A 25,811-nucleotide genomic window follows, 5' to 3' on the forward strand; every position below is an offset into this window, starting at 1 on the left:
CTGTTACGTGTATGATTTGCGACCTCGTAAAGCCGCCGCTAGCGCCACCATATTGAAGAAATGGCGCCTAAAATCAGTTTTTTCATGATATCTCTTTTTCGGTACCTTCTAGACCAAAAATGGCTATTACAAAAATTGTAGACATGAAAATTCTCTAAATATTTTGTCTGTAAAGTTTTTTTCTGGAATCAATGTTTCTAGAGTTTTAATGTTTTGAAGTATTATTGTTGTCTTCGTCGCAATACTCTGGAGGATGGACCAAATTCGCTTAGGTTCACACTGGTTTTGTTCGTGTTTTCTACATCTGGTTCATCTTGTCCGGAATCTTCGTCCATATCATCAAACGTCGGAGATAGAATGATATCATCTGGGTCTTCGTCATCCGAGTCGTTCAAAATTTTCGCTATATTCTCGCAAGAATTTCCCGTGCAGTACATGCAAATTAGGGAACAATTCAAACCCGCCTTTCTGCAGCCGCATGCTGAGACGCATCCTTTTTTACACTCTCTTGAAATGAATTTCAGAAGTACTTCTGGAGCAGACTCTTTAGTTGTTTTAAAAGGAGTAAGTCCGACATTACTCCTTTTCCATCCCCATTCTTCCGGATTTTTTTCAATACCATACCAGGCTTGAACTTGATGATAGATGCGGAATGAATGTTGTCTAGCTGCCGCTGCTGTGGGGGGTAGTGAAGCAAGGTTGAATTGTCGCCGATCTCGAAAACTGCTGATATCGGAGAAAATCCAGGGATGAATCCTTTTGAGATCAGAAATTTTTCTCCTGCTTCTGCGATTGCGTTGGCGTCTGCACTTTCTTCCTTGAATACCTCGATAATATCTATATATGGTGGGGTCTGAGAGGTCCAGAGGTATGGTAAGCACAATATATCTATTGAAGCCTATTGCGGGTAGCTGCCCCCGCTACATTGATCTATCTGATGCCAGTGCAGTTTCGGGATTCGTAGTGCACACAACCTGTTAAGCGTATGCATACAGTGGATTGGGTATCGTAGACCCCACCAGAGTGAATACGTTACTCAAAATTGAAGACACTTTCACGGTAAGTTTTTACAATTTTAAGCTTCATGCATCAAATATTACTTCAAAAGAGGGTTAGTAAATATTTATAAACTGTTACAGGTTCATTATTTTCAAAATGGGAGATTGCGAACGGGAGCAACGTAGGCTTATGAGCTTATGGGAAGACGTACAAAATGAAGAACTAGATGAAATTTCAAGTGATGAAGGAGAAATAGACCATTTGAGTGAAAGCGACCACAATAGTGAGACAGAACAAGAAATCAGCGATGAAGAAAACGACACGGAAAATGACGTTGAAGGTGTATTTTATACAGGTAAAGATGATGTAACGAAATGGTTCAAGCATCCCCCTCGACCAAATGTCAGGGTAAGATCAGAAAATATTATTACTCAATTACCTACTGTAAGAAGACCATATAAAGACGGTTAAAACAGCATCAGAATGTTGGCAATATTTTATTACTGAAACGATGATAACTGAAATTAGCATTCACACGAATCAGAAAAGTAGAGCTAAATCTGATGCGTATGCAGAAAAAGATCAGTACAGGAGTACCGATATTCAGAATGACCATGGTGCTTCAGAGATTTCAATTTCTCTTGTGCTGCTTACGTTTTGACAATTATGAAACAAGACAAGAGAGAGTGGCACTCGATAAACTTGCACCGATTAGGACAATTTTTGATGCATTTGTTACTAAATGTAGACAAGCTTATTCCCCTAGTATGTATGTAACCATAGATGAGCAGCTAGTAGCGTTTCGTGGCAAATGTCCGTTCCGGCAGTACATTCCTAGTAAACCGGCCAAATACGGGATAAAGATTTTTGCACTGACGCGAGAGTAGGGTAGTAGGGCCGGTTCTGGACCAGCCACCTGGTGGTGACCTTGGAAAGTAGGTCAAGGTTGATGGCCACTGCCCCCCCCCCTCCCCAAGATGTAAATCCTGTTCTCTTTTTTTTAGGTGTCATATTTCATATTCAAGATTAACTTGCTTGTCATATTTCATTTTCAAGGTCAAGTGTCATATTTCATTTTCTAAATCACTTTTTGTGGTGTAGTATTTAATTTTCAAGGTCAATTTTTTGGTTTCATATTTCCTTTCCAAGAGTCTCTCACCTATCCCCCTCCAATTGATTACCATGCTGAGGTTTCATATTCAAGGATCCTCAGAAATATTAGACGACAAGCGGATGTGGTCAACTCACATAATAATAATAATAATAATAATAATAATAATAATAATAATAATAATAATGTATTTCTGTCAGTAGATCACAAACAATGATATAGACAACGTCAAAGCGCAGTTATTGAACTGTCACATTAGCAGGTGTATTAGACGATTGAAGGTCAAATATTTTAGATAATTAAATTGGGTGGTTTTCAGAAAATTAGATTTTGGGTGTATTCCATTTTCGAGATCACTTTTTTTTTGGGGTGTCATATTACAATTTCAAGGTCACCTTTTTTTGGTCTCATATTCCATTTTCAAGGTCACACTTTTCTTTGGGGCCTCATTCCATTTTCAAGGACACATTTTTTGGTCTCATATTGCATTTGCAAGATGCAGTCTCATATTTCCTTGTCAAGGTCACTTTTTTGGGGTGTCATGTTTCATTTTCAAGGGCCAACTCGGTTTTTTTTGGCTCAAATTTCATTTGGTGTCAAATTACATTTTCAAGGTTAACTTTTTTCGGGCTCATATTTCATTCCCAAGTGTCATATTTCATTTTCAAGGTCACACTTTTCTTTGGGGTCTTATTTCATTTTCAAGGACACATTTTTTGTCTCATATTTTGCACTAACTGACGCGAGGTGTTTTTACACAGTCAATTTGGAAGTATACGTATGTTTGCAACCTGAGGGACCCTTCAGAAAAAGTAATAAACCCGAAGATTTAGTACTTCGATTAATAGAAGCAATAACAAAGAACGGTCGTAATGTGACATTTGATAACTGGTTCACCAGCTACAGTCTGATGCATAAGTTGCTCACCGAACACCGAATAACATCTGTCGGAACTGTACGCAAAAATAAAAGAGAGTTGCCGCAATGTCTAGTGGCTACAGCAGGAAGACTTTTACCGTCCAGTATATTTGCTTTTCAAAATAAAATTACGATGGTATCATACATTGAGAAAAAGCAAAAGAACGTGCTCTTATAATGGTTCATCATGATGACAGTGTTGATCAATCAACGGGAGACAAACAAAAGCCTGAGATAGTCACGTTTTACAACATGACCAAAGGAGGCGTTGACACATTAGACAAGCTTTCAAGCTCTTATGATATTTCAAGAAATTCTCGCCGATGGCCATTGACAATATTTTATTCAATTCTCTATATACTGCTGGAGTAAACAGCGAAATTATATATCGAAATAATACGAACGATTGACATACAACCAGGAGAGATTTTTTGAAAAACATGGGAAAACAACTGATTAGAGAACATCGAGATCGTCGACAACAGAACCAAGGGCTTCCTAAGCAATTACGCACACAGAATCCTACTATTCCGGCATCTAATTCAAAGGAAAATAGAAAAAGAAGACGCTGTGAATTTTGTCCACGTAATTCCGATAGAAAATCACAATACTTTTGCGTCAAGTGCCAGCAAACACGCGAATTTTTGGTGCAGTGAATGTTCTTTGTTTTTTACACTTCTATCTCTATCCTATTAACTTTATTCTATTCATATCCGATATCGTGTGAGGTTTGGAAGACATTTGAGACATTTCATTGCTTTATTCAAATTTTGGTGCCTCAAAACCTATTGATTAATATAGTCCGTTCGAATTACCAGACTTCCGAAAGGTTAAACATCATCTTGAGGAATTTGTTCTTGCCTTGGTTGAAAACGGCAGACGTTGTGTCCCATCCACTGAAGGCGTGTAAAAACAATATTTTGTCCGCAATTCTTGGTTCGCATATACTTCTTGCAGAGTAAATCTTTTCTGCAGTTTTTTCCTTGTCCCGTTTTAAGAAATAAACATTTGGGCGATGATTTCCTAGTGCAACTAAAAGTACCAGTAGGTCAATGTCTTCTCCAACGATAAACACAGAGTTTCAGCATGATGCTGTGAATATTGATGTCCCAACAATTAAGGTGTCAGCGTCTTCTGTGGCCTGATGGACAGTAAAGTTTGATTCCTTAAATTTGAATTTCAATAAAGATATAAGACGACTCTTGTGTTCGTTGGCTAGGAATTTGGATTGTGGGTATTTATCATCAATTCGTCAAACATTACGTTCGTCAATTTTTTTGATCGGAGAAGCATCAGCTGAATACCCATCGAAGGGGATGGAATGCAACAATTTTTGGATATAAATATTATTATGGAATATCTCTAATCTTTTCAGCAATGAATATAAGTAATAATATCATCTGAATATGTGAAAAACCGCAAGCAATTTGTATCATGGATATTGAATAATATGCTATAACTTATACCAATGTGACTTCTACATCATTGGTCGCACAGAAAAACTTATTGTGTTGTAGAGAATTTTCTCCTCTAAAATTTTTGTAATCACTGTTTTTCAACTACGAGGTACTGGAAGATATCGTAAAAAAACTGATTTTAGGCGCCATCTTTTCAATATGGCGGCGCTAACGGCGGCATTACGTGGTTCAGTGGCGTAACTTAATTTTAGGGGCCCGTCTTCAAAAAATCTTGGGGGCCCCTTTCCTTACGTTTAATTTAACCACAGTTAAGAGGAAGGAGAGGTGCCAATAAGGAAAAATAAATTATTGACTTTTTGTTTTGTATTTGTATATTTAAACAAACGGCAATTAAACGTCTAATTATTCTAATGCGGTTCTCCGCTGTTTCATTGTAGTAAATTCATGTATAGCAGTATAAGTGACTGTAAATCTAACATTGCCGCACTAGAATGTCCTATCAATATAAGTGACAGATACCTTAAGCGATCTTGTGATATACTGTTCCGTGAATAACTTTTTATCAACTTCAGCTTAGAAAACGATCTTTCAGCTTCGCGTCGCCACTCGCGCCACAAGATAGTCGTATTCTTCCACTCATTCCAAAGAAGATACCTGCTTTAGAGGAAGACGTACATGTGGCGAAATATATCGACGGTGCCGATCATGTACATTTTAATAAATCTTATAGTCAAGATTGTAATAAATCTTATAGTCTTGTTTTGATTTTGTTTTTTAGAAATAGCTCATTTATCGGAACAATTAATTATTCAAAGTCCGTCACCTCAGAAATAGCGCAAGGGTTTCGTAAAGGGCGTGGAAAGCGGGCAAATAGGTCGCATTGTAACACTTGTCTTTCAATATACTATTGTTTTGTTATTATGCCCCCTACCACTTGCTCAATTGAGCGTTCTTTCAGTACTCTTAGAAGAGTCAAAACGTGGCTTAGATCAACCATGGGGGAAGGCCGCCTCACTGGTTTGTGCCTTATAAGCGTACACAGAAAATATGTAGAAGAAAATAAAGACAATTATTGAGAAAGTGATAGATATCTTTGGCTCAGAGAAAAGAAATCTAAGATTTCTATTTGATACACAGTAAATTGTTTACTGTTTTGCTAGTTACTTTATACTTATACCTACTTATTCATACCATTTTATTAACATTAGTAATTTTGTTCAGCCCTGACTGGTTTCTTGTTAAAAAAAATAGTGTTCATCAGTGATCAAAGAAGTGTTAAATGTACTACATTTATGTTAAGTTTAAGTTTTAAAAGCTGCTTCTTAGTAATGTTCATGTCATTTTAAGTTAAGGCGGCAACCCAACCATGGATAATATTATAATAATAATGTCTAATATGTATTACACTATTTCACCAATGGTTTTTATTGGATATAGGAGTTAGCTGCATACCCTAACCCTAGTGATTTACGAATTTAAAAATGCTTAGGCAATATTTTTCAAGTAAGGACTTGAAAAATTTAAGGGCCCCCCCTTAGCAGATTTTGTTCCGGCGCCCCTGCTTGACGGCCATTACAGCCACACTCGCAATATCGACCCAGCAAGCGAAAACCTTGTTAACATTTTGTGTCTGCCTCCTCACTCGACGCACAAGCTCCAGCGTTTGGATAAATCATTTATGGGGCCATTAAAAGTCTATTATAGTGAAGAAATTCGCATTTGGATCCGTCAAAACCAACGGGCTCTTAGTCCTTTTGATATAATGGAGTTATTTGGTAGAGCTTACGCAAAAGTTCAGACATACACAATAGCGGCTAATGGTTTTCGCACCACTGGTATTTACCCGTGTAGCGTTAAAAGAAAATTGTCTTCAGGAAAATCCTTGAAACAAAAAAAATCTCAAAAACAGAAGTCAAAGTACAAAATAAAACGTCAAAAGAATGTTCCTGCTGCTGGTGGACGATGGTCGAGGGCTGCTACAACCGCTGATTTAGGGCGCCACAAGTTTATCAGGGAAATGCCTCTTAAACTTGAAGAGTTAAATTACGATTATCTGATATTTTAAAAGCTCCTACTGAGATTGAATTAAAATCATCGAAAAAAGATGAAATTGCGGATGCTTCTTCTTTAAAAAAAAGAATGAATACCTACTTTTGAATTTGTTACGATTTTTATGTTTAGAACTTGGAATCATATTAATTTAGCATCAAAAACTTTACAAAAAGTTGACATTGATTTGAATCAAGTAACGACAGTTTTAGACCGGGCATGTGAACATATATCTACTCTTAGAGACCCAAAATCTTATGACAATATAAAATCTGAAGCCATAGATCTGGCCACCAAATTGAGTATTGAACCGGCATTTCAGGCAACAAAAAGGCAAAGAAAAGTAAAAAAACACTTTGACGAACTTGCTTTTGATCATCGTTTCGAAAACAGAGAAGAATTTTTTAAGATTAGTGTTTATTATTTTGTTATTGACATAATTCGCAATCAGATTACTAGACGATTTTCTGCTATGCTCGCCGTGAAACAAACTTTTGAATTTTTAGAACCGCGTTATTTAAATGTAAGCTCAACAAAAGAAATATTACACAGATGTGAAGAATTATGCGAAAAATATCCGAAAGTTTTATCTCATCGTTTTGTAAATCAGTTTCACATGATTTTAGATTTAATGAAACATGATCTTAAAGAAGATATGCCCATAAGACAACTCTTTGAATTTATTATTAAAAATTATGCGTTTATGGAAGCAGAATTTTGCGAGGTTTATACGGTTTTTCTTTTATTTTTTACCCTTCCTGTAACAGTTGCTTCTTTGGAACGATCTTTTAGCAAGCTTAAAATGATAAAAGACTATATGCGATCTACAATAAGTCAGCAGCGATTGCGTGACATCAATTTTGTCTATAGAAAATAAAATGGCATCAAACTTAGACATCTCTAATTTAATAGATCGTTTTGCAAATGCCAAAGTTCGAAAAAGGGCGCTATAAGCTATAATAACTAATAAGTATACTGTATAGTCTATAGTGTACAGGTACTACTAGTTTATTAAGAATTTCTTTGTTTTATTTAGAATGTAGCTGATACTTATTTTATATTTTCTGCTTGTTATTCTTATTAATAGTTTGAAAATAAATTAAATAATCCAAACCATTCGTGCAGGCCTGCAGGGGCAAGTCATATTTTAAATATTAGTTTTGAAGTCATTGAGGTCCACAAGCACTTCTTGCACCGAGGCCCACTCTTACTTAGATCCGCCCCTGGCAACAAGATCAAAAGTACACTGGCTTTGCATATAAACCAGCGGATTAATGAACTCTGGAAATAAAGGGGAGGTTTAAGCAGGCTGCCGTTGGAAGATCTTCCTTACTTGGACCTTGCCAGGTAAGACACAATATCGTAATTAAGGTGAAAGCATAGGTCTTGTTTTTGTCTCACAAATATCGTCTTAAATAAGGTAGTTGCAATACACCCCCACAAATTGATTTGAACTAAGAAGTTAAAATACTGACTACTGTCAAATCGCAAAACAAATTAAATTATATGTGCCCCATGGCTTTTTCTTTATTAATACCAAACTAATAATTGATGAATGATATGAATGAAAAACAACGTATGAATGCTTAAAGGAAGAGGACTAAGTGGGTAAGACAAGATGGAGGATTATGGGAAGGACTAGGATGGGTGAATAAACTTCAGGTAACAGGAAAGGTCTAACCTTGGTTTTTCAGCAGCCGGTGGAAGTAATGCTGGTCCTCAGGTGATATTGGCCCAAATATGGAACTGTCGACTTAATCAATAACTCGGCCTGGATGGACGTTGGAATGCCCCTGAAAATCAAGATGACGAACACGACGAGACACAAAGAGCTTCGGTGAGATCGATACACAATCCAAGTTGTATTTTATAATTCCAAATCCAATAGGTACAACGTAGAAAAGTAAAAATGTCGAAAAGGCTGCAAAGATTAATTCCTAAGATCGAGCAAGAATATAATGAACTGGTTTACCTCTACAGATCTTGAACGAGCCGAAGTGTAGAATCCATGTGGTCGAATAATCCGCCCAAGTCCGAAAATTAACGCTGGTCCAAAATAGCAGAACCAATTACCAACTAATAATTCCAGCGTATATAGGAGCCTTTATTCTTAAATAATCCTCAAATTATGAGTTGGATAAATTTTAATTAAGAATTCAGCTAACCACAAAAAGTTGCAACAGGAAGAAGACTTTCACTTTTCCTGGGGAATGTGTAAAAGCGGGGATTCCCCTAATCAATCTCAGGTGACCAAATATTTAAACTTTAAAAATTCCCAACTTTGAATTGCAGGGCAAGGAGAAAACGTACATACAGGGTGATTCCTATAGTACCTGCCACCGTTTGGGAGCGTGTAGGTGGTGCGTAGGGGAGTATTTTGATATAGGACACTTGGGGTCGGAAATCTAAAATAAGGGTGCCAGAGCCAAATTTACCTTCTGGAATTTCGCGCCTGTAGGTAGGCAACCCAACCGGCCGGCGGTGCACACGGAGCGATCTCAGGCGGCGATGTGTGGCTGACACTTGATCAGAATTTTGTTTAAACCCACGAAATCCCGTCTGCAACGACGCGTATCAAGTGAATAAACACTATGGCAATAGTATAATAATAGTTGGCTAGATGTAGGAAGTGCATTGAGAACAACGGTGGCCACGTTGAACACTTGTAAACGTTATTGCTTTTGACTGTCGTTTTCCCTCCTTCCCTCCCATGTCGCTTCCTCGCGCTAACTCGCTCTGCATCGCTCCGCGCGAAACGTCGGTCGGTTGGGTTGCCTACATACAGGCGTGAAATTCCAGAAGATAAATTTGGTTCTGGCGCCCTTATTTTAGATTTCCGGCCCCAAGTGTCCTATATCAAAATACTCCCCTAGGCACCCCCTATACGCTCCCAAACGGTGGCAGGTACTATAGGAATCACCCTGTAGATCAACAGTGATAACAATTTAAATGTGAACAATGCAATGAAAGGTGCAATCAAGGAGTGAAATTTAAGCGCAAAGAAAATTAGAACGTTAAAGCCTGAAATACAATCTCAAAAAAACTACTGAATTCTTAACCAAATAGCAATTTTTTATACGGTTTCAGAAAAAACCGTCACACACTGTTTGGGACTTATAAGGGATAGTCAATATATTTTAGTTACTATTGAGCTACATACTCCTGATTTATAATTTAGGTCTGTTCGCCGATGCGACTAACAGACCGCGCCATCCTGTCAATATTTTTGAAGGGATTTTAATCAAACTTTAGGAACTGTCTAGTTGTAATATTTAATGATTTTTTTGTATACTCGGGATTTAATAATAATAACTATAATTCCTTTACATATTTCGGAAGGTAACTTTTGCAAATAGTTAAATGATACCGTATTATTTAAATAAGGATATAATGGAACAAATATTTATTGTTTTTTACTATAGACATTATAAACAAATGCTTTCACTACCACCCAATTCCTTCCTAAAAATACGTTTTTATGTTTTTGGATAAACTTTTTTACTTCGTCCTTCTTGTTTTTAATGTGATGATGAAAGTGTTTTTTAATTAGATCTTTTTGCTCGTCGGTCCACCTTTGTCTAATTATTGATGTTTTTCTTAACGGGCCCTTTTGTTTATCCGTTTTCTTTACTTTTTGCGAAACTTCATCTTCTGCTTCGGTTGTGTACGGTGACTCTGATTTGAATTAAAAAAAAAACGCAGTGTGAATTTTATGTAAAAAAAAATTTTTAACGCAACAAATCAAGTACGATAATATGCTGTTTTAGATTTTGATAAAAAGCCTACCAAAATACACTAGTATCTAGTAAATCTTTTATTTTCAAGAATTAAATAAAAAATGTCATGCAAGCACAAAAAAATTCGTTAATTTTCCAATGTACTTACCGCTACTGTTGATAGCCAATTCATATAGCTTTTTAACTCTTGGAACTCATGTTGAAAATTATAACTTTGAACACTCAAAAACACTTTGCACACTTCAAACCGAAGGGATGAACTGAACGGTCAAAATTTTGTACCCGCTTTTTCTGTTAACGTCCTATTTAAGGCGAAACCCTTCTTCCGAAAATAAAAATTACAACAACAATCTAATCATACACAGTTGACAACAAAGACTATCCCCTCAACGTATGTTAATAGATCAAAAAATAGAGGTCGAATAATTTTTCTAAATCAATTTGTTATCAGACATTAAGAGATAAATCCAAACTTAAATTCTAGAAAAAATAAAATTTCATCTCTCTTAACTACACAAAAAGGGCGATAAATCACATTTACCTGTCGATTAAATTTTTTTTTTACATTTGATAACATAAAACCCAAACAAAATTCCCAGAAATTCTACGTTAAATAAAACACGCGCGCGCGCACACACACGCACGTTTATTATTACTTAAGAATTAATTTTTAATGTTAATTTTTATAGAGTTTGGTTAGACTGTTTTGTCATTTTTCCTTTTACGATTTTGAAATAAACCTTTATTTTGCGTAATAAATTGTTTTATTTCTACAGTCCATAATAACGAATCATATCGGTATTTGCATCTATTAAGGCTCGACGTCACCGAAGTTTTAAAGCATTCCCGCGACTCCCAATCTTTTTGTTCGTCTACATAATTTGGAAAGAATGATAGAACATTTTTTTGTTGAGAGTATAAAGCGAGTTAAATGAATTACGGGAGATAAAAGCAAATTTTTTCTCAAACCGTTGTTGGAAATTATTACAGTAATGTCCATCCGTTTCGCTTTCAGTACATACACATTTTTTAATCCATAATTTTGTTAACCACGTGCCTTTCATCAGCCCTACATATGACCGTGGTGAAAGTACTATGCTCGTTTTCTCTAGCTAATTTGGGAATGTACATTGTGATAGCGTATGAGAATTATCATCGTATCGTAAATATCGTCTAAAAGTTGCCGCACACGTGCCCGTTCCGTCACGTTACGGACGGTTAAAAAAACGTTTAACATAAAAGACATTGATTTAAACGTCACTGCGCACATTAGCCCGTTCCGCCACGACTCATAAGTGTGCGTTAGCGCGAACCGTCGCGTCGACGTTACGGAATGGAACGGACAAATGTGCGGTAACCTTTACACTTTCACGCGTTAATATCGGGAAAATTTAATTCAATGACAGGAGAGCGGTATCCCTTTTTAATTGCTCGATTCTTGTTTCAAAATGATTTTACGTGGCATGCAAAATTACTTTTCGTAGTAACTGGCATTTTATCATGTTCCAGTTCTCAGGTTTTAGAAAGTTTAATCTAGTCCATTATGCCAATAATTTTTAAAGAGTACCCCCATAGATATCTAACAGTGAAATGGACAACTATTGTAACACTTTTCAGTGTTTAATTTATTTTTTAACAATGCTCTTATAAACAAGTCATCACAAATTTTCAGTACTTGTTTACAAGGAACTGTCTAAAAATTAACTTTAGGCGTTATGGTATCGTATATGACTGACAAGTGTACTGCCTCGTACTGGAGGTATATTAAATCATTACCGAAGGTTGGACCTAGATACCGGGTTATACTTCTTACCTCGTGGTAAACATTTTTGTCAGTACAATTCCAATTACGTATGTGTAAAGGACTGCAATAAAAATGTTTATTAAGTTCGCATCGATTGGTTTTTACCATGTGATATAACGCTTAAATAGCACCTCGGAGGCTTTTTGTGAAATTTGCTCTCGCTTCTTCCTTTACACCGCGCGTGGGGGTGATTACAATCCTAAAACTTTATTACCATTCTTATTACGCGGCTGTAAAATCAAAAGACATGAAGTGGCTTTCACCGAAACATAGAAATTTAATACGCTCACTGAAGTAAATGTCATATCGCCTCCGAGTTTTCCATTAAAAAGAAATCGAGAAAGTTGAGAAGTGTGCACGATTATGAAAACTGTAGGCTATTTATACATTTTATACGACACTTGAACATTTGATGTTTTTTTAACTGAGCTTGTGTGCATGTTCCCGATAACCCAACTCGAGGTATCCATTTGTTCAGCTTTCACTCTTATTGAACTTCAACGAGTTGCGACCGTAAATGCCCGTCTTTTCAGTTCGTTTGGTTGATATACATTACCAAATAACATTCCCTTCACATTTCGCGAAAATCTAAGTGACTTTCAATTTACAATAAAACGCGAATAACTTAACCATACTTTAGCCAAGTATGATATGCGTTATTAACGAGTCTACTATGTAATTATGTAAAGCCTTTATGCATACTAGTACTACTGTACAATATATGAGATACTTATGTAGAAGAGAGAGCGCTCCATCTCCATCTTGTAACCATCAGAGCGATTATTTTGCGTACATTTTGCGATCTTTTCATTGAAATATGCGAAAGGATGAGTTTTTAAAGTTTAAAGACGGTGAAGGTTTCATTCATATTCCGCCAAACAAATATTCATTGTGTCACGTTCAAGTATTTATTTTGTCGGTTGGAGTTCAGCGAGGTTTATTGGCAAATCTGCGTCACAGCTTGTCACGTCTCTGTTTGAAATCACATTTGGCGCCCCATGGACGCAAAATTTGTTTTATTTTACATGATAAAAAGAGGTCATATAATGTTTCATTCATTACACTGCGAATTGAGCTTCCCGCGGTAAAATTCTGTCGTCAGCTTTTTCTATGGACAACCTTAGGCCCAGTTGTACGTCAGTTTAAATATCAATTTATAGTTAAATTGTGGGTTAAAGGATTTGATTGGCTAATTATTTCACAAGTTGACCAATCGTGTTTCTGAAAGTTGTCAGTTAAACTAATCGGAAGTTTAAACGGACATTGTACAGGGTGTAAATCGAGAAGTGGAACATAGGCGTTTAACATGGGAAATTACTTTTTCTTTGCGCAAACGTTTCCTAATTATTTTACGCAAAAATACTTCAAATAAAAGTTATAGAGATATAAATTCTGCATCTAAATCATGTGAAATGATCATTCTTCTTGTACGCGAAAAAATTAATTATAAAGATTCACTTTTCACGAGTTTTTAGTCTAAGTAGCCATGGACTATGTTTTACTTTTATAAGCAAGAATTAACGTTATACAAAGTTACGCCAAAGAACTTTTCACACAAGGTTAAGAGCTCGCAAGCGTAATTGAGTTAGATAAGACAGTCTATATTTATAAATCAAACGCGATTCAGCAAATTCCCTAAACATTTTGCTGCGCTCTACGCAGTGCCACACATTAGAAAGAAAAATACTCTAACAGTCCGTGTAAAGTGAAATTGCGATAAAGAAAACTGTTGCTAAAGTCATATTATATTCACGTTCATTTTGCTAAAGTTAAAATTAATCAGAGTGAAAGGTTTGCTAACGAAATTTCGAAAATATTAAACCTGTGACGGCAACACGCCCCAAAGGCGTAGCGCTAATCAACACGGGTACGCCATCTCAAGTTTTGCTTACAATGCGATATATTTTCTCAATCAACTATTTTCCTTATTTAAACCATTTTTTAAAAGCTTGGTAGTTGATGGTATTTAGCATGTTTAAATTTGTTCGCCTTGCCGTTGTCGAACATTTTGTCATTTTGACGCATCTGGTATAAAGGCGAAAATCACATACATACCATCAACGGGTGAAAATCGCTCGCTCCCAACCCGACCTTCAACCTGCCACTCAACATAGGGTGAAGTAAGTAAGGTATTTTCGTGATATAAAAATTCGCCACGATCTTGCCTATTATCCTAGGGTACTCATATTTGGCCTCGTATACCTTCCATTGGCGTACTCCATCGTCGAACTTCGTTTCGCGCTCAGATTGCTTCGTGTTGTTTCCTACAATACAATACCGGTAACGTTGCAGTTGCAGAAGGATATACAAAACAGAACGAAATTAAATTAAATTAAATGGACCTTGTAGATAACGATAATCTATTGTTACTTAAACACATTTTGACATAAACAAAGTTTTGATCCGACCTATCACGAAATAACCTGCCCTCACAAAAACAAATTTTTTCAGCGGTAATATGCCAAATGAAAATAAGAAAAAATATCGGCAGTATGATATCCCAGATCTTTTGGAAGCTGCTAGATTAGTAAGGGAATGCCGTATGTCTGTCTATAAAGCCAGCAAGTCGACAGGTGTGCCATGGAGTACTTTGAAGGATTTCCTTTCCAAAAATTCAGAAAATGACACTATCACAGCCCCAAAGCTGGGAAGACTTACGTTCTTAGTGCAGATGTCGAAGCTAGACTATTTGATTAATTATTAAAATGCAAGAGCTGGGTTTTGGTCTGACTGTGCAAATGATAAGGAGGGTCGCTTACAAACTAGCTGGCCAATCTGAAAGAAATAACTTTTTCTCCAAAAATAAAGATATTGGAAGCAAATGGTGGTGGTTGTAACGCACCGGTTACTATTAGGACCCGTGTGGCGAGTTGTATATAGTAGTTTCTAAGTTAAGTATAAGTAAAATAGTTAGATTAAACTTGTGGACACCATGTCCCCTGCTTTGTAACATAATACGCCTCCGCATGAAAGGGCCCATGGACTTTCTGCCACACGTGCAACCGATTGGGTTTCCGGGCCACGGTGAATTATTACGGTCAACGGTGATACCATGTGTGGCGGCAAGATCCAAGATGCGGTAATTTTTCCCTTGGTGAACCAGGAGGAAACAGGGAGTTCGCTAGTAGCCGTAGTCGGCAGCGCACGTAAAAACCCGCGGCAGAATCCAGCGGGTTCTGGGTAATTGGAGAGAGTGCGGGATTTTGGCGACGTTTCGTTTTTGCCTGCCGCGAATTAAAGTGCACGTGTTGTGGCATTAAAACGAGCGGTTTTGCGACAGTGCGAGTGAAGTTATCTGAGGATACAAGAGAACCATCATCCTCAGCTGAACCTCGAAGAAACTGCGATACACGGCGCCGGCATCAGAGAGGTAGGCCTAACTTTTAATAAATCTGTCAACGGGTCGTGAGTGATTGCGTTCTGACATTGCGGCGGTAGACAGTCCTTGCGTGTGTTAGTTAGTAAGAGTGTACACAATTAAAGTGTACTTATTGTAGCGTTAGGTATAGTCTTATTAATATAAATGTTAGTCGAATTAGAGTTGTGTTTTAATCATTATTTATTAGCCCACTGGTCCTGAGAAAGAGGGATATCCGCTCATGCAGAGCTAGTACTCCGGTGCATTACGGTAGGTACTTGACCACTCAAATAATTAGAGTCGATTAAAAAAGCGACACACCAATTCAGGGTGTTGCATGGTCCCATTACAAAAACGTTTTAACCTTGCAGTACGGGTTCCCGAAAATCTGGCAGTATACCGGGCATCCATGGCTAATCCCGAAATGTTAGAAGATTTTTTTAATAAGTTGGAAGACATTATGGATCGCCTAAAGATCAAGAATCTATCTGATCGATTCTGGAATTGTGACGAAACTGGCCTAACCTACGTAGTCAAACCACATCGAGTTGTAACGTCTGTTGGCAAGCGGTACATTTACAAACGAGCTTATGCTGACAGAGGAGAGACACACACACATTACTGGGATGTATCTGTGCCAATGGAACGTGGATACCTCCATTAATTATCTTTAAAGGCGTCAGATGGAATGACAATTTAAAGAAAGATTGCCTTCCGAATATTCTGGTGAAACTCTCTCCAAAAGGTTGGATAAATAGCGACATATTTTTCGAGTGGTTCCAGTTTTTTTTATTAAATCGATTCCGGCAGCACGCCCTGTCGTCCTTTTTATGGACAAAAAGAATGACATTTACTTATTCACGTTTCCTGCTCACACAAGCCATCTTTTACAACCGCTCGACGTAGGAGTGTACAATTCTTTAAAATCTCATTGGTGCAAAAGTATCAATGAATATATGAGGGAAAATTCGACGGAAAAACCAAATAGAACTAATTTACATTCGATCCTTAACCCTGCGTTTCTATCAAGCTTTCGTCAAATAAACATCCAAAATGCTTTTCGGAAAACGGGAATCTGTCCATTTGATAAGAATGCCATTTCTCAAGAAGCCATAGCCCCGTCACTCTTCACGGCAAATGCAAATCTTAATGCATCAACTCCACCTCCACTTCAAGATGAAGTTGGCGCAATACTGCAGGTGCCAAAAGCCACCAACAGTATGAAACCAACAAAGAAAAAAACTCAAGGGCAAAATGTCTGAATGAACTCTCATCCGACGCATCACACAATCAACCTTCCACGTCAACTGGAGGGCTTCCTTCTAAGTCAACATCAAACGTTTCCAAAAAGAAAAATAAAGGTAATGCTAAGAGTGGTAAAAAAGATGAAGACTGGGAATGCGGAGTATGCGGTGGTATTTATTCCAACGATTCAAAGAAAAAGAATGGAGCTACATGGGTGCAGTGTTCATACTGTCTCGTACCATACCATACCAAGTGCCAACCGGAAGATACCGATGAAGAACTGTTTATGTGCGACGATTGCGCAGGTGCTTCTGATTCAGATTAGTTTGTATATTGCAGATGCCCGTCGAAATAAAAGTACCTACGTTTTTTTAGCATTTTCCCATTAAACTATGCATTCACGAAATTCCCTCCCCCATGTCACGAAATTAGATACCCTTATAACGAAATAACCTAACCAAAACCAATAATTGTTTACAATAATTTATATCAACAAATCCACTTTTTAATTAACAATGTTCTAAGTAATCATTCCTAAAACAGGAATCTTCATGTTGAATAAAGGTGTTCCCAAAAATATAATACAATGCTTGATATGGACATGAAAACACAAAAGTTATCACGAAGATACCTTACCTTACCCTACACTACATGGTAAATATTTACCGCACATAACATATTTCCCAATTATGAGATGAAACTTACTTAAACTTATACGTTGATTAGGGTCAAGTGGGGGAATTGTGAACAAGGGGTAATTGTAAACACCATTGGCAACTCTGTTAAACCACATTATTTTTATGTGCTATTGACAACACTGGTACTCCTGTAATGTCTGCTGCCCATTGGTGCATTTGCGGCTATGTTCAGTCTCTTTGTACCCCATTCATAGTGTAGTTTACAAACCACCTGTTCGCAAAGTGAATTTCGGTTTTACGTTGATTTAACAAAAGTGTTGTGTCTTTGAACTCATTCATTGGTAAGTAAAAGTATCATTATCGCTTGATAGTTAAATGTATTGAGAATCATGTAAAATCAATATTATTGAAAATTTATGGGTTAGGAGGAAAAATATTGGTATGTTTACATTTCCCCCTAATTTTTGTGTAATGGGGTAATGGTAAACAACACATACAGGGTAATTGTAAACTTAAATTTTTTCATTTTTTAATTGTTTTTTCAACTTTTTTTTAGTTTTCATGCTAGTTCTGAGCATTGTAAGCTATTTAAATAGGCAATTGTTTCAGGTCAATATGCCTAGAACATATATAAAAAAAAGACAGCCACCTAATTATTCTGTAGCAGATATCGAGCATGCTGTAAATGATATTCAAAATGGCAATGCCACATATCGCCAAGCACAAGATAAATATGGGGTTCCTATTTCGGTTATATATCATCGAATGAAGGGCCGAAAAGTTTCCTTAGATAGAATGGGTGCAGGTCGCCCACCAGTACTTAATCCCGATATTGAAAAGCAAATTGCGACATGCTTAATAGCTCGGGCACAAATTGGCTTTCCTTGTGATAAGGAAGAACTAAAGAAATTGGTGTCTGAATATGTAAAAGCAAATGATATACCGAATCCATTTCATAATAGTTTACCAGGTGAGGACTGGTACCAAAGTTTCATGAGGAGAAATAGTAATATTAGCTTAAAGAAGCCTGAACATCTACAAAAATGCCGAAAAACGGCTCGTGACCCAGCAATAGTTTATGATTTTTATTCAAAATTAGAGGAAGTTTACAACAAGCATGATCTGAAGGGAGCGGATAATGCTAAATTTGTTTTTAATTGCGACGAAAGTGGTTTTGCCAATGATCCCAGCCGACTAAGAGCACTCGGGGAAAAAGGCAAGGCCCTGTGTAGAATATCAGGAGGATCCGGACGTGAATCAACAACCGTTCTGATTTGCGTATCAGCTGATGGCTTTTTTCTTCCACCGTTAATCGTTTTCAAGGGGGCTGCTGTGCAGGCGCGATGGACATCTGCTGAATCTTATCCTGGAACCCGATATGCAGCTTCTTCTAATGGGTGGATGGAAGAACCACAGTTTTTTTACTGGTTCAAAGATTGTTTTATACCTCATGTAAACAGCATTCGCAACAATAACCATGAACAAGCTGCAGTTTTAATGTATGATGGCCATGCCAGTCATTATAGCATAAGAATAATACAAGAGGCTATGAATAATAAAATAGAGCTTGTACGGTTTCCCTCTCACTTGACTGATAGAATCCAACCCCTCGACAAATGTGTGTTTGGACCAATCAAAGTAAAGTGGGATAAAAAATTGGTGCAATATGGAAAGACGCAAGTTGGACAAGGAACTGGTCGTCTCAGCAAGGCACAATTTGCAGTTTTCCTTGGAGAAGTGCTGCGAGAATCATTGCTTTCAAAAAATATTATTAGTGGCTTTGTCTCTACTGGAACATATCCTATTGACCCAGCAAAATTTCCAGAAAATTTATTCGATCCCGTAGACCTTCAGAAGTACAAACATGCAAAACGGTGCACAAGTACAGAGATTGAGAAGACCAATAACTTGCCTCAAAATAATATCGAGCACCAAACACCATCTACATCTACTGAAAACACTGAAAAAAATACTGTTCTTGTGTCTAATACTAATATGTGGAATTCACAACCATCCACTTCATCTAGCGGCACGCAAGAACTTGTAATGCATTCAACACCTACAAAAACTATTATTTCAGCATCAAGAATTGAAGATTGCTTAAGCCCAGAAGTTCAAAATGTGGCAATGGATTTATCAACACGAATAACTGAACCTTCCCCAATGAAACCTTTGAATAATCCCCGAACCGTAGTGGAAATATTTTCATCAGTATTAGAAAAAAAAAACCAAGCTCAAAAACCTGATACGAATAAAAACAAATCTACTGTTGTTCGAAGACTAACCCAGTTTAGTTATGGGGAGGTCTTAACTTCTGAAGAAGTAATGAAAAGGTTGATAGAAGCTGAAGAAAAAAAAGATAAGAAAAATTCACTTGCAAAAAAGAGAACACAAAAAAATACAGATAATGTAAAAAAAACCAAGAAGTCAAGAGAATTAGAGGAAGTAAATCCAAGTCAAGTAGATAAAAGTAAGGATATCTACGAGGATAACACCGATGACGATACTGAAGAACAATTCATAATTGAAATGGAAATGGAAAATACACCTGAGGTAAACTACGAACCACCTAATTATAATGAGATCGTTCCAGGTTCATATGTGCTAGCAGACTTTGTAGGTGGGAAAAGAAATAAAACTCACTATACTTACCTGTGTGTTGTGAATAATTTAGTGGGAAAAGAAGAATTTTGTGTTACTGGAATGAAGAGTGTTAACAATATTAACACTGAATTTATTATAATTGAAAATGACATTTCAAATATTCCATTTTCTGCAATAAAAGCAATGCTACCACAACCTACAATTGAATCACGTGAACGCAAGCTAATTTATGTTTTTCCAGGTTATGTATCTGTAAATGAAAAGAAGTAGGTAGGCATTTTCAAAATAAAATATCTGTATTAAAACATGTCTTTAGTTATTGATTAGGGGTAATTGTAAACAACGATCTAGTCTGTTAAATTTCTATGGTTAGTTAGCTACCTAATTTGTTTACAATTCCCCGAAGTTTTACTCCATTTGCCTTCATAGTTTATTAAAATAGTGTTCACAATTACCCCAAAGACTTGGGGGTATTTGTAAACTGATGGGGTAATTGTAAACTTGTTTTTAAACAAATAAAGTCACGTTTTTAACATTTCATAGTTGCATAACGTGAAACAAAAGACATCAAATAACGTTGTTTTTATAATTTAACTTCGAAAAATTAACATTTCCATATTTTATGAAAATATACTGTCCAGACTAGCAAAAACCGTTTACAATTCCCCCACTTGACCCTAAAAGTTCTAAACGATTATCACTTCGGTATGGTCATTGGTCAATTCTGCCGAATTAACCGCACTGTCGTTCGTAGTACAAAAACTATTTCTTTTGTTAGTATATTTGTAACTTTAACTTCTCCTGACTCGGTCTTATTTTCGAATACAATACGGTTTTGTCAGCAAACTCTAAAAGTTTTCGTGAACGCGACTTCATTCTATAAGCAAGAAGATTTAATTTTCTCAAAACAAATTACACGTTGGTAACTCCACCGCAAAGTGTATTTGACAGTCGGACTTAAATGTGCTTTTAAACCAAACTTGGAGTTGTGAAATCTGCTAATCACGCGATGGTTTATCAGCTTAACACCTACCGCAATTCGCAAGTTCAATTATTGAACTACTTTAAGGACGGTGTGGCTCGTACGTAAACCAAAGGGGTTGCACACGAGTACTTTTCCTGATTCCACAATACTTAGGATCCAAAATCAGCTGTGGTAGGACAAAATCTGAGGCAATTCTAACGCAAGTGTTGGCCCCAAAAGCATTGGAAAAAATATTGAATGCACTTCAAGAAAAGCATTTATACTTCTCTGTTCAACTCGACGCATCAAATCATTTAAACAGAAATTTTTCCCGTTAGTGTTACAATGCTACACCATAGAAAATGGCATAGAAAATAAATTGGTAGATTTTTTTTAACTAAATAATCGTAATTTGCCCTTAACAAATATAACCAGTTTTAGTGCTGATAACACTAATTCTAACTTTGGCTGCAGAAATTCCTTGTATATGTAAAGTTAAGGAATGAAAATAATAGAATATTAAAAGCCAACTGTTATGCTCATACTTTACATAACTGTTTCAAACATTCATTGGACGAACTTTCAATTGATTTAGAAAATATAGTAACGAAACTTTCATTTTTTTGCTAAAAGCGCAAAACGGAGGGAATCTTTGATATCATTTTTTACTTTTTGTGAAGTAGAATTTAGGGAATTGTTGAAACATTGCACAACTAGATGGCTTTCACTATTACCAGCTATCGAAAGAATTTTAGTCTTGGGAACCAATCAAAGAGTATTTCGAAGATTTATCAGGAAACAATCAATTGCCTAAGTTATACGTAAACGTATTGACCATCACAGAACATAAAATTAGCAATTTAATTGAAATTTATTTATTATTTGTTCATCACTTTGGTAATACGAGTATATTTCAAATTGCAATTAAAAAGCTCGAATCAAATAATACAACAATATTGGAGCTTTTCGGTGTTCTTGCGGTTCATTTGCCTATTATATGTCAATTATATCTGTCATATGTGATATATGAAGCAGTCTATTACGCCCAAGGCCATAATGAGAGGGCATAATGGATTGTCATCTCATTATGCCCTCAAACGGCCTGTCAAATTGATTGACGGAGTTATATTATGTCATAAAAAAGATGCAACTTGATTCGTATGGAGCACTTTAGTGTTGGGCAAACAATAATCATGACATTTGTATATTGGAAATGCATTCTTTGGAATGATGAAAAATAAAATGTTGTATGCACCTCAGGCATTACTCAATATTTAACCCTCGGGCGACTTACAATCCCTCGGGCCGGAGGCCCTCGGCATAAATATCGCCTTAATGCCCTTGATGCATAAATAACTATAAAAGACAGAATAGAACATAACATCGGTCTTGAATTTCTCAAAAAACTGGACGTTTTTGCATTAAAAGATGCTTTCCCAACATTCGAAAATTTCACCAGTCTGATCGATGCTTTAAAACTGGACAATGAATTTGGTGTTGGTTCGCCTATAAATTGTGACTATCTTTTTAATGAAATAGTGTCTGCGAAAAAAATTTACGAAACTGTATGCAGTGCTTCAACTTTTAACCAACTTCCTTGTGCTGAAAAGTGGTGCAATATTTTAAAATGCGGTGAATTTCCAAATCTGTTTACGTTTATATCATTTTTTTTTAAGTATCCCCAGTAGTTCGGCATTTTCTGAAAGAGTTCACAGCGTAATGAACATTAAATGGAGAGATGAAAGGAACAGGGCCCTTCCGGCATTAATTAAAGCGGAATTATTAGTTTATTTTAATAATCAAGATAATGGTTCCCAATTTTATAATGATATAAAACATGACAAAGCATTGCTGCGTTGTGCAAAAAGTAACCAGAAATACATATTTAAAAAGTACTAGCGTTTTTTTTTTAATTATTTTTGCAATTTAGGTACCGTAGTGCCAGGATCACGTGATCAGGTCCTGCTCCTGCCTGCTTAGTGTTATTTGTCCTCGTCTGGAACTTAAGAAAGGTGGCAACTCTAATCCCGACTAACGAGTGTGCCGCCCCGATATCATACCCTCCGTATCTCTGTGGTTTTGAACTGCTCCCTGGTCATTTATTATTAATCTTTCAATTGCAGCTTTAGCCGCCGATACACCGGCTACGTGCAAACCGCCTTCTGGTTTCTTTAAGGTGGGGTGTGCGCGCACCCCAAGTTGCAAATATTTGTTGATATTTTTAGTTATAGCCAGTTGAGGCTCATGGAATTCCTTTACATTGTTCTTTGATGTCTTTTGTACGAAGTGTAAAAAACAAAAATTGTAAATTTTAGTTATTAGCCTATAAATTTTGAAAAATCGGAGCGAAAGTACGCGTGGGGTGTGTGCGCACCCCACCCGGTAATACGTGTATGTGAAATTTGGCGACTAATTTTTTCAAAAATGTTGATATATTTTGAACGTTATTAGTATGATAAATTGCATTAACTTATTTTTATTGGAATTTTGATACATCATCATACTTTTCTCTTTCTAATTTGTTCATTAGCATTCTTTATTTAGATAACTTTTATATATTATTATATAATTACTGCAAAATTCATACAATTCTGCATTCTGATCTAATCGTGTCATTAGAATTCTTTGCAATTTGTGCATTTAGGAAAATCATCATGGTCTAATTACAATGAGTAATTAGCGATTTTTGTGGTTACCCATAATTATACATAGATTGAAATATCTTTCTCTTTTGGGGTATATAAGGACATGAAAAATCGGGAAATGTTTGTATTGTTACCGTGATTTGCGCGTGTAAGTGTATAGTACGTATTCCAAAGAATTATTGTGACAATTGCGACTTCTCAATGGCGATGCCAGGTTCATCCCGAACAAGAAGGATTCTTGAATTAGCTGCTTCTAAATCCAGTGAGTAACTTTTTTTGTTGTATAAGTAGATGTAAATTTATTTGGTACTTTTTCTTTATTCAGATGAGGAGTTTGATGGATATGTCAATGAAGATCTAGATGACGAACAGCTGCAGGATAGTTCCGAGACAGAGGATAACTTGGAGGAAATTGTAGAAGAGGATGACGAAATATCTAATGATACTGACGAGGACGAAATAATGGACATCGATTTGCAGGACATCTTTGGTAAAGATGACACTATCTGGCTGAAGGAACCCACCAGTAGGAAAAGAACTTGTTCAAAGAATGTGATTAGAAAACCATCAGGACCGGCTCGATCAATATTGCCCTCAAGCAGTATGGCAGATCTATTCAAACTTTTCATTTCTCCTGAAATAGTTGAAGAAATAGTCACTTATACAAACCAAAGGGGTAGTCTAGAGATACAAAATCGAAACAATAGTGAGAATGCGATGGCCTGGAAAAACGTAAACGAAATTGAAGTATACGCATTTATGGGTTTACTAATCTGTGCTGGAGGTTTGAAAAGTAACCGGGAACCAGTAAAGATGCTGTGGAATGACGATTTCTGTTTCAAGCAGCCTATATACTCAGCAGTGATGCCCCGGAATCGCTTTTGTCAAATATCGAGTTGGATGCGATTTGATAACGCAAATACCAGACAAGAACGAAGAGAGAAAGATAAATTGGCACCAATCCGGGATATTTTCGAAAAGTTTGCAAAAAATTGCCAGAAGCAGTACAATCCAGGCTTCTACCTAACAGTAGATGAACAATTGTTGCCGTTTCGTGGCAGGTGCCCTTTCAGGGTATATATGAAAAGCAAACCTGCCAAGTATGGTATAAAAATTTGGGTTCTTGCCGACTCCGAGACATCATACTGCAAGAATTTGCAGGTATATCTTGGTAAAGTAGGAAACGCTCCAGAACGTGACCAAGGAAGAAGAGTTGTATTAGATTTAGTTTCTGTTTTGAATCCCGGTCACGGTATCACTATGGACAACTTTTTCACCTCTTTAGAGTTAGCCGAGGAATTGGTTGACAAAAAATTAACATTATGTGGAACTTTACGGCGCAATAAGGCTTACATACCTGCAGATTTTTTGCCTTCTAGAAACCGACCTATATATTCCTCAATTTTTGGATTTCAGTCAGAAGTCAGTATGGTATCATATGTACCAAAAGTAAATAGGGCCGTTATATTATTATCTACCGAACATCGAGATATGGGTATTTCTCAAGAAACCCACAAAAAACCAGACGTAATAATGCATTACAATGCTACAAAGGGTGCGGTTGACACCTTGGACAAGATGGTAGCGGAATACAGTTGCAATCGACAATCTAAAAGGTGGCCAGCAGTGATGTTTATGAATTTGATTGATATAGCAGCCGTAAATGCCTTTGTTTTATGGCAAAATCTCAATCCGGAGTGGAATGCATCATATCTGGACAAGAGGCGGTTGTTTCTTTTGGAACTGGCGAAGGAATTAGTAGGACCTCATATAAGAAACAGAGTTGGAGACCCCGCTATATATTGCAGGTTAACTAAGATGACAAGGAACAACATAAACAGTGTATTAGAAACTATTAGCCTCAACAAAGACGAAACCCAGGAGAGTGAAATTCGACCAAACGAAGAGCAGCCAAAAAGTGGAAGGAGATGTTATGGATGTCCAAGGAGCAAAGACAAAAAGGTGAAGACAACATGTGCCCAGTGCAAGAGGAATGTATGTCCATTACACAGCAAAACCGTTACACTATGTAAAGATTGTGAAAACTAAGTGTAATTATGTACATATGTTTAGACAAATTTTGTAAATTTCATTATATGTTTTTTTGATAACTTTTCTATATTTTATTCCTGTAAACAACAAAGTTAATTGAACAAAAATGTTTATTATAACACAATGTAACACCAGTAATAAACATATGCCAACACAAATCCGCATTAACAATGTAAAACGGCTGGGGTGCGCTCACACCCCACTTGGTGCTAAACGTTTTAAATTTTACCCGGTATTAGGAAGGTTAAGCTTATTCGCGATTCCCGCAA

General features: G+C 36.6%; 1 protein-coding gene across 1 annotated transcript; it reads left to right on the plus strand.

Annotated features, from left to right (window-relative positions):
• Positions 1 to 1,155: 1,155 nt before the first annotated feature.
• LOC116173499 (piggyBac transposable element-derived protein 4-like) lies at positions 1,156 to 25,689 on the plus strand. The gene is made up of 4 exons (XM_031491003.1): positions 1,156 to 1,407; positions 1,626 to 1,772; positions 8,328 to 8,332; positions 24,564 to 25,689. Exons 1-4 carry the CDS (start codon positions 1,156 to 1,158, stop codon positions 25,537 to 25,539), a joined length of 1,380 nt encoding a protein of 459 aa, XP_031346863.1. The 3' UTR covers positions 25,540 to 25,689.
• Positions 25,690 to 25,811: the final 122 nt, after the last annotated feature.

The sequence above is a fragment of the Photinus pyralis genome, unplaced genomic scaffold (assembly GCF_008802855.1).
Source record: "Photinus pyralis isolate 1611_PpyrPB1 unplaced genomic scaffold, Ppyr1.3 Ppyr1.4_LG6, whole genome shotgun sequence".
Classification (NCBI taxonomy): domain Eukaryota; kingdom Metazoa; phylum Arthropoda; class Insecta; order Coleoptera; family Lampyridae; genus Photinus; species Photinus pyralis.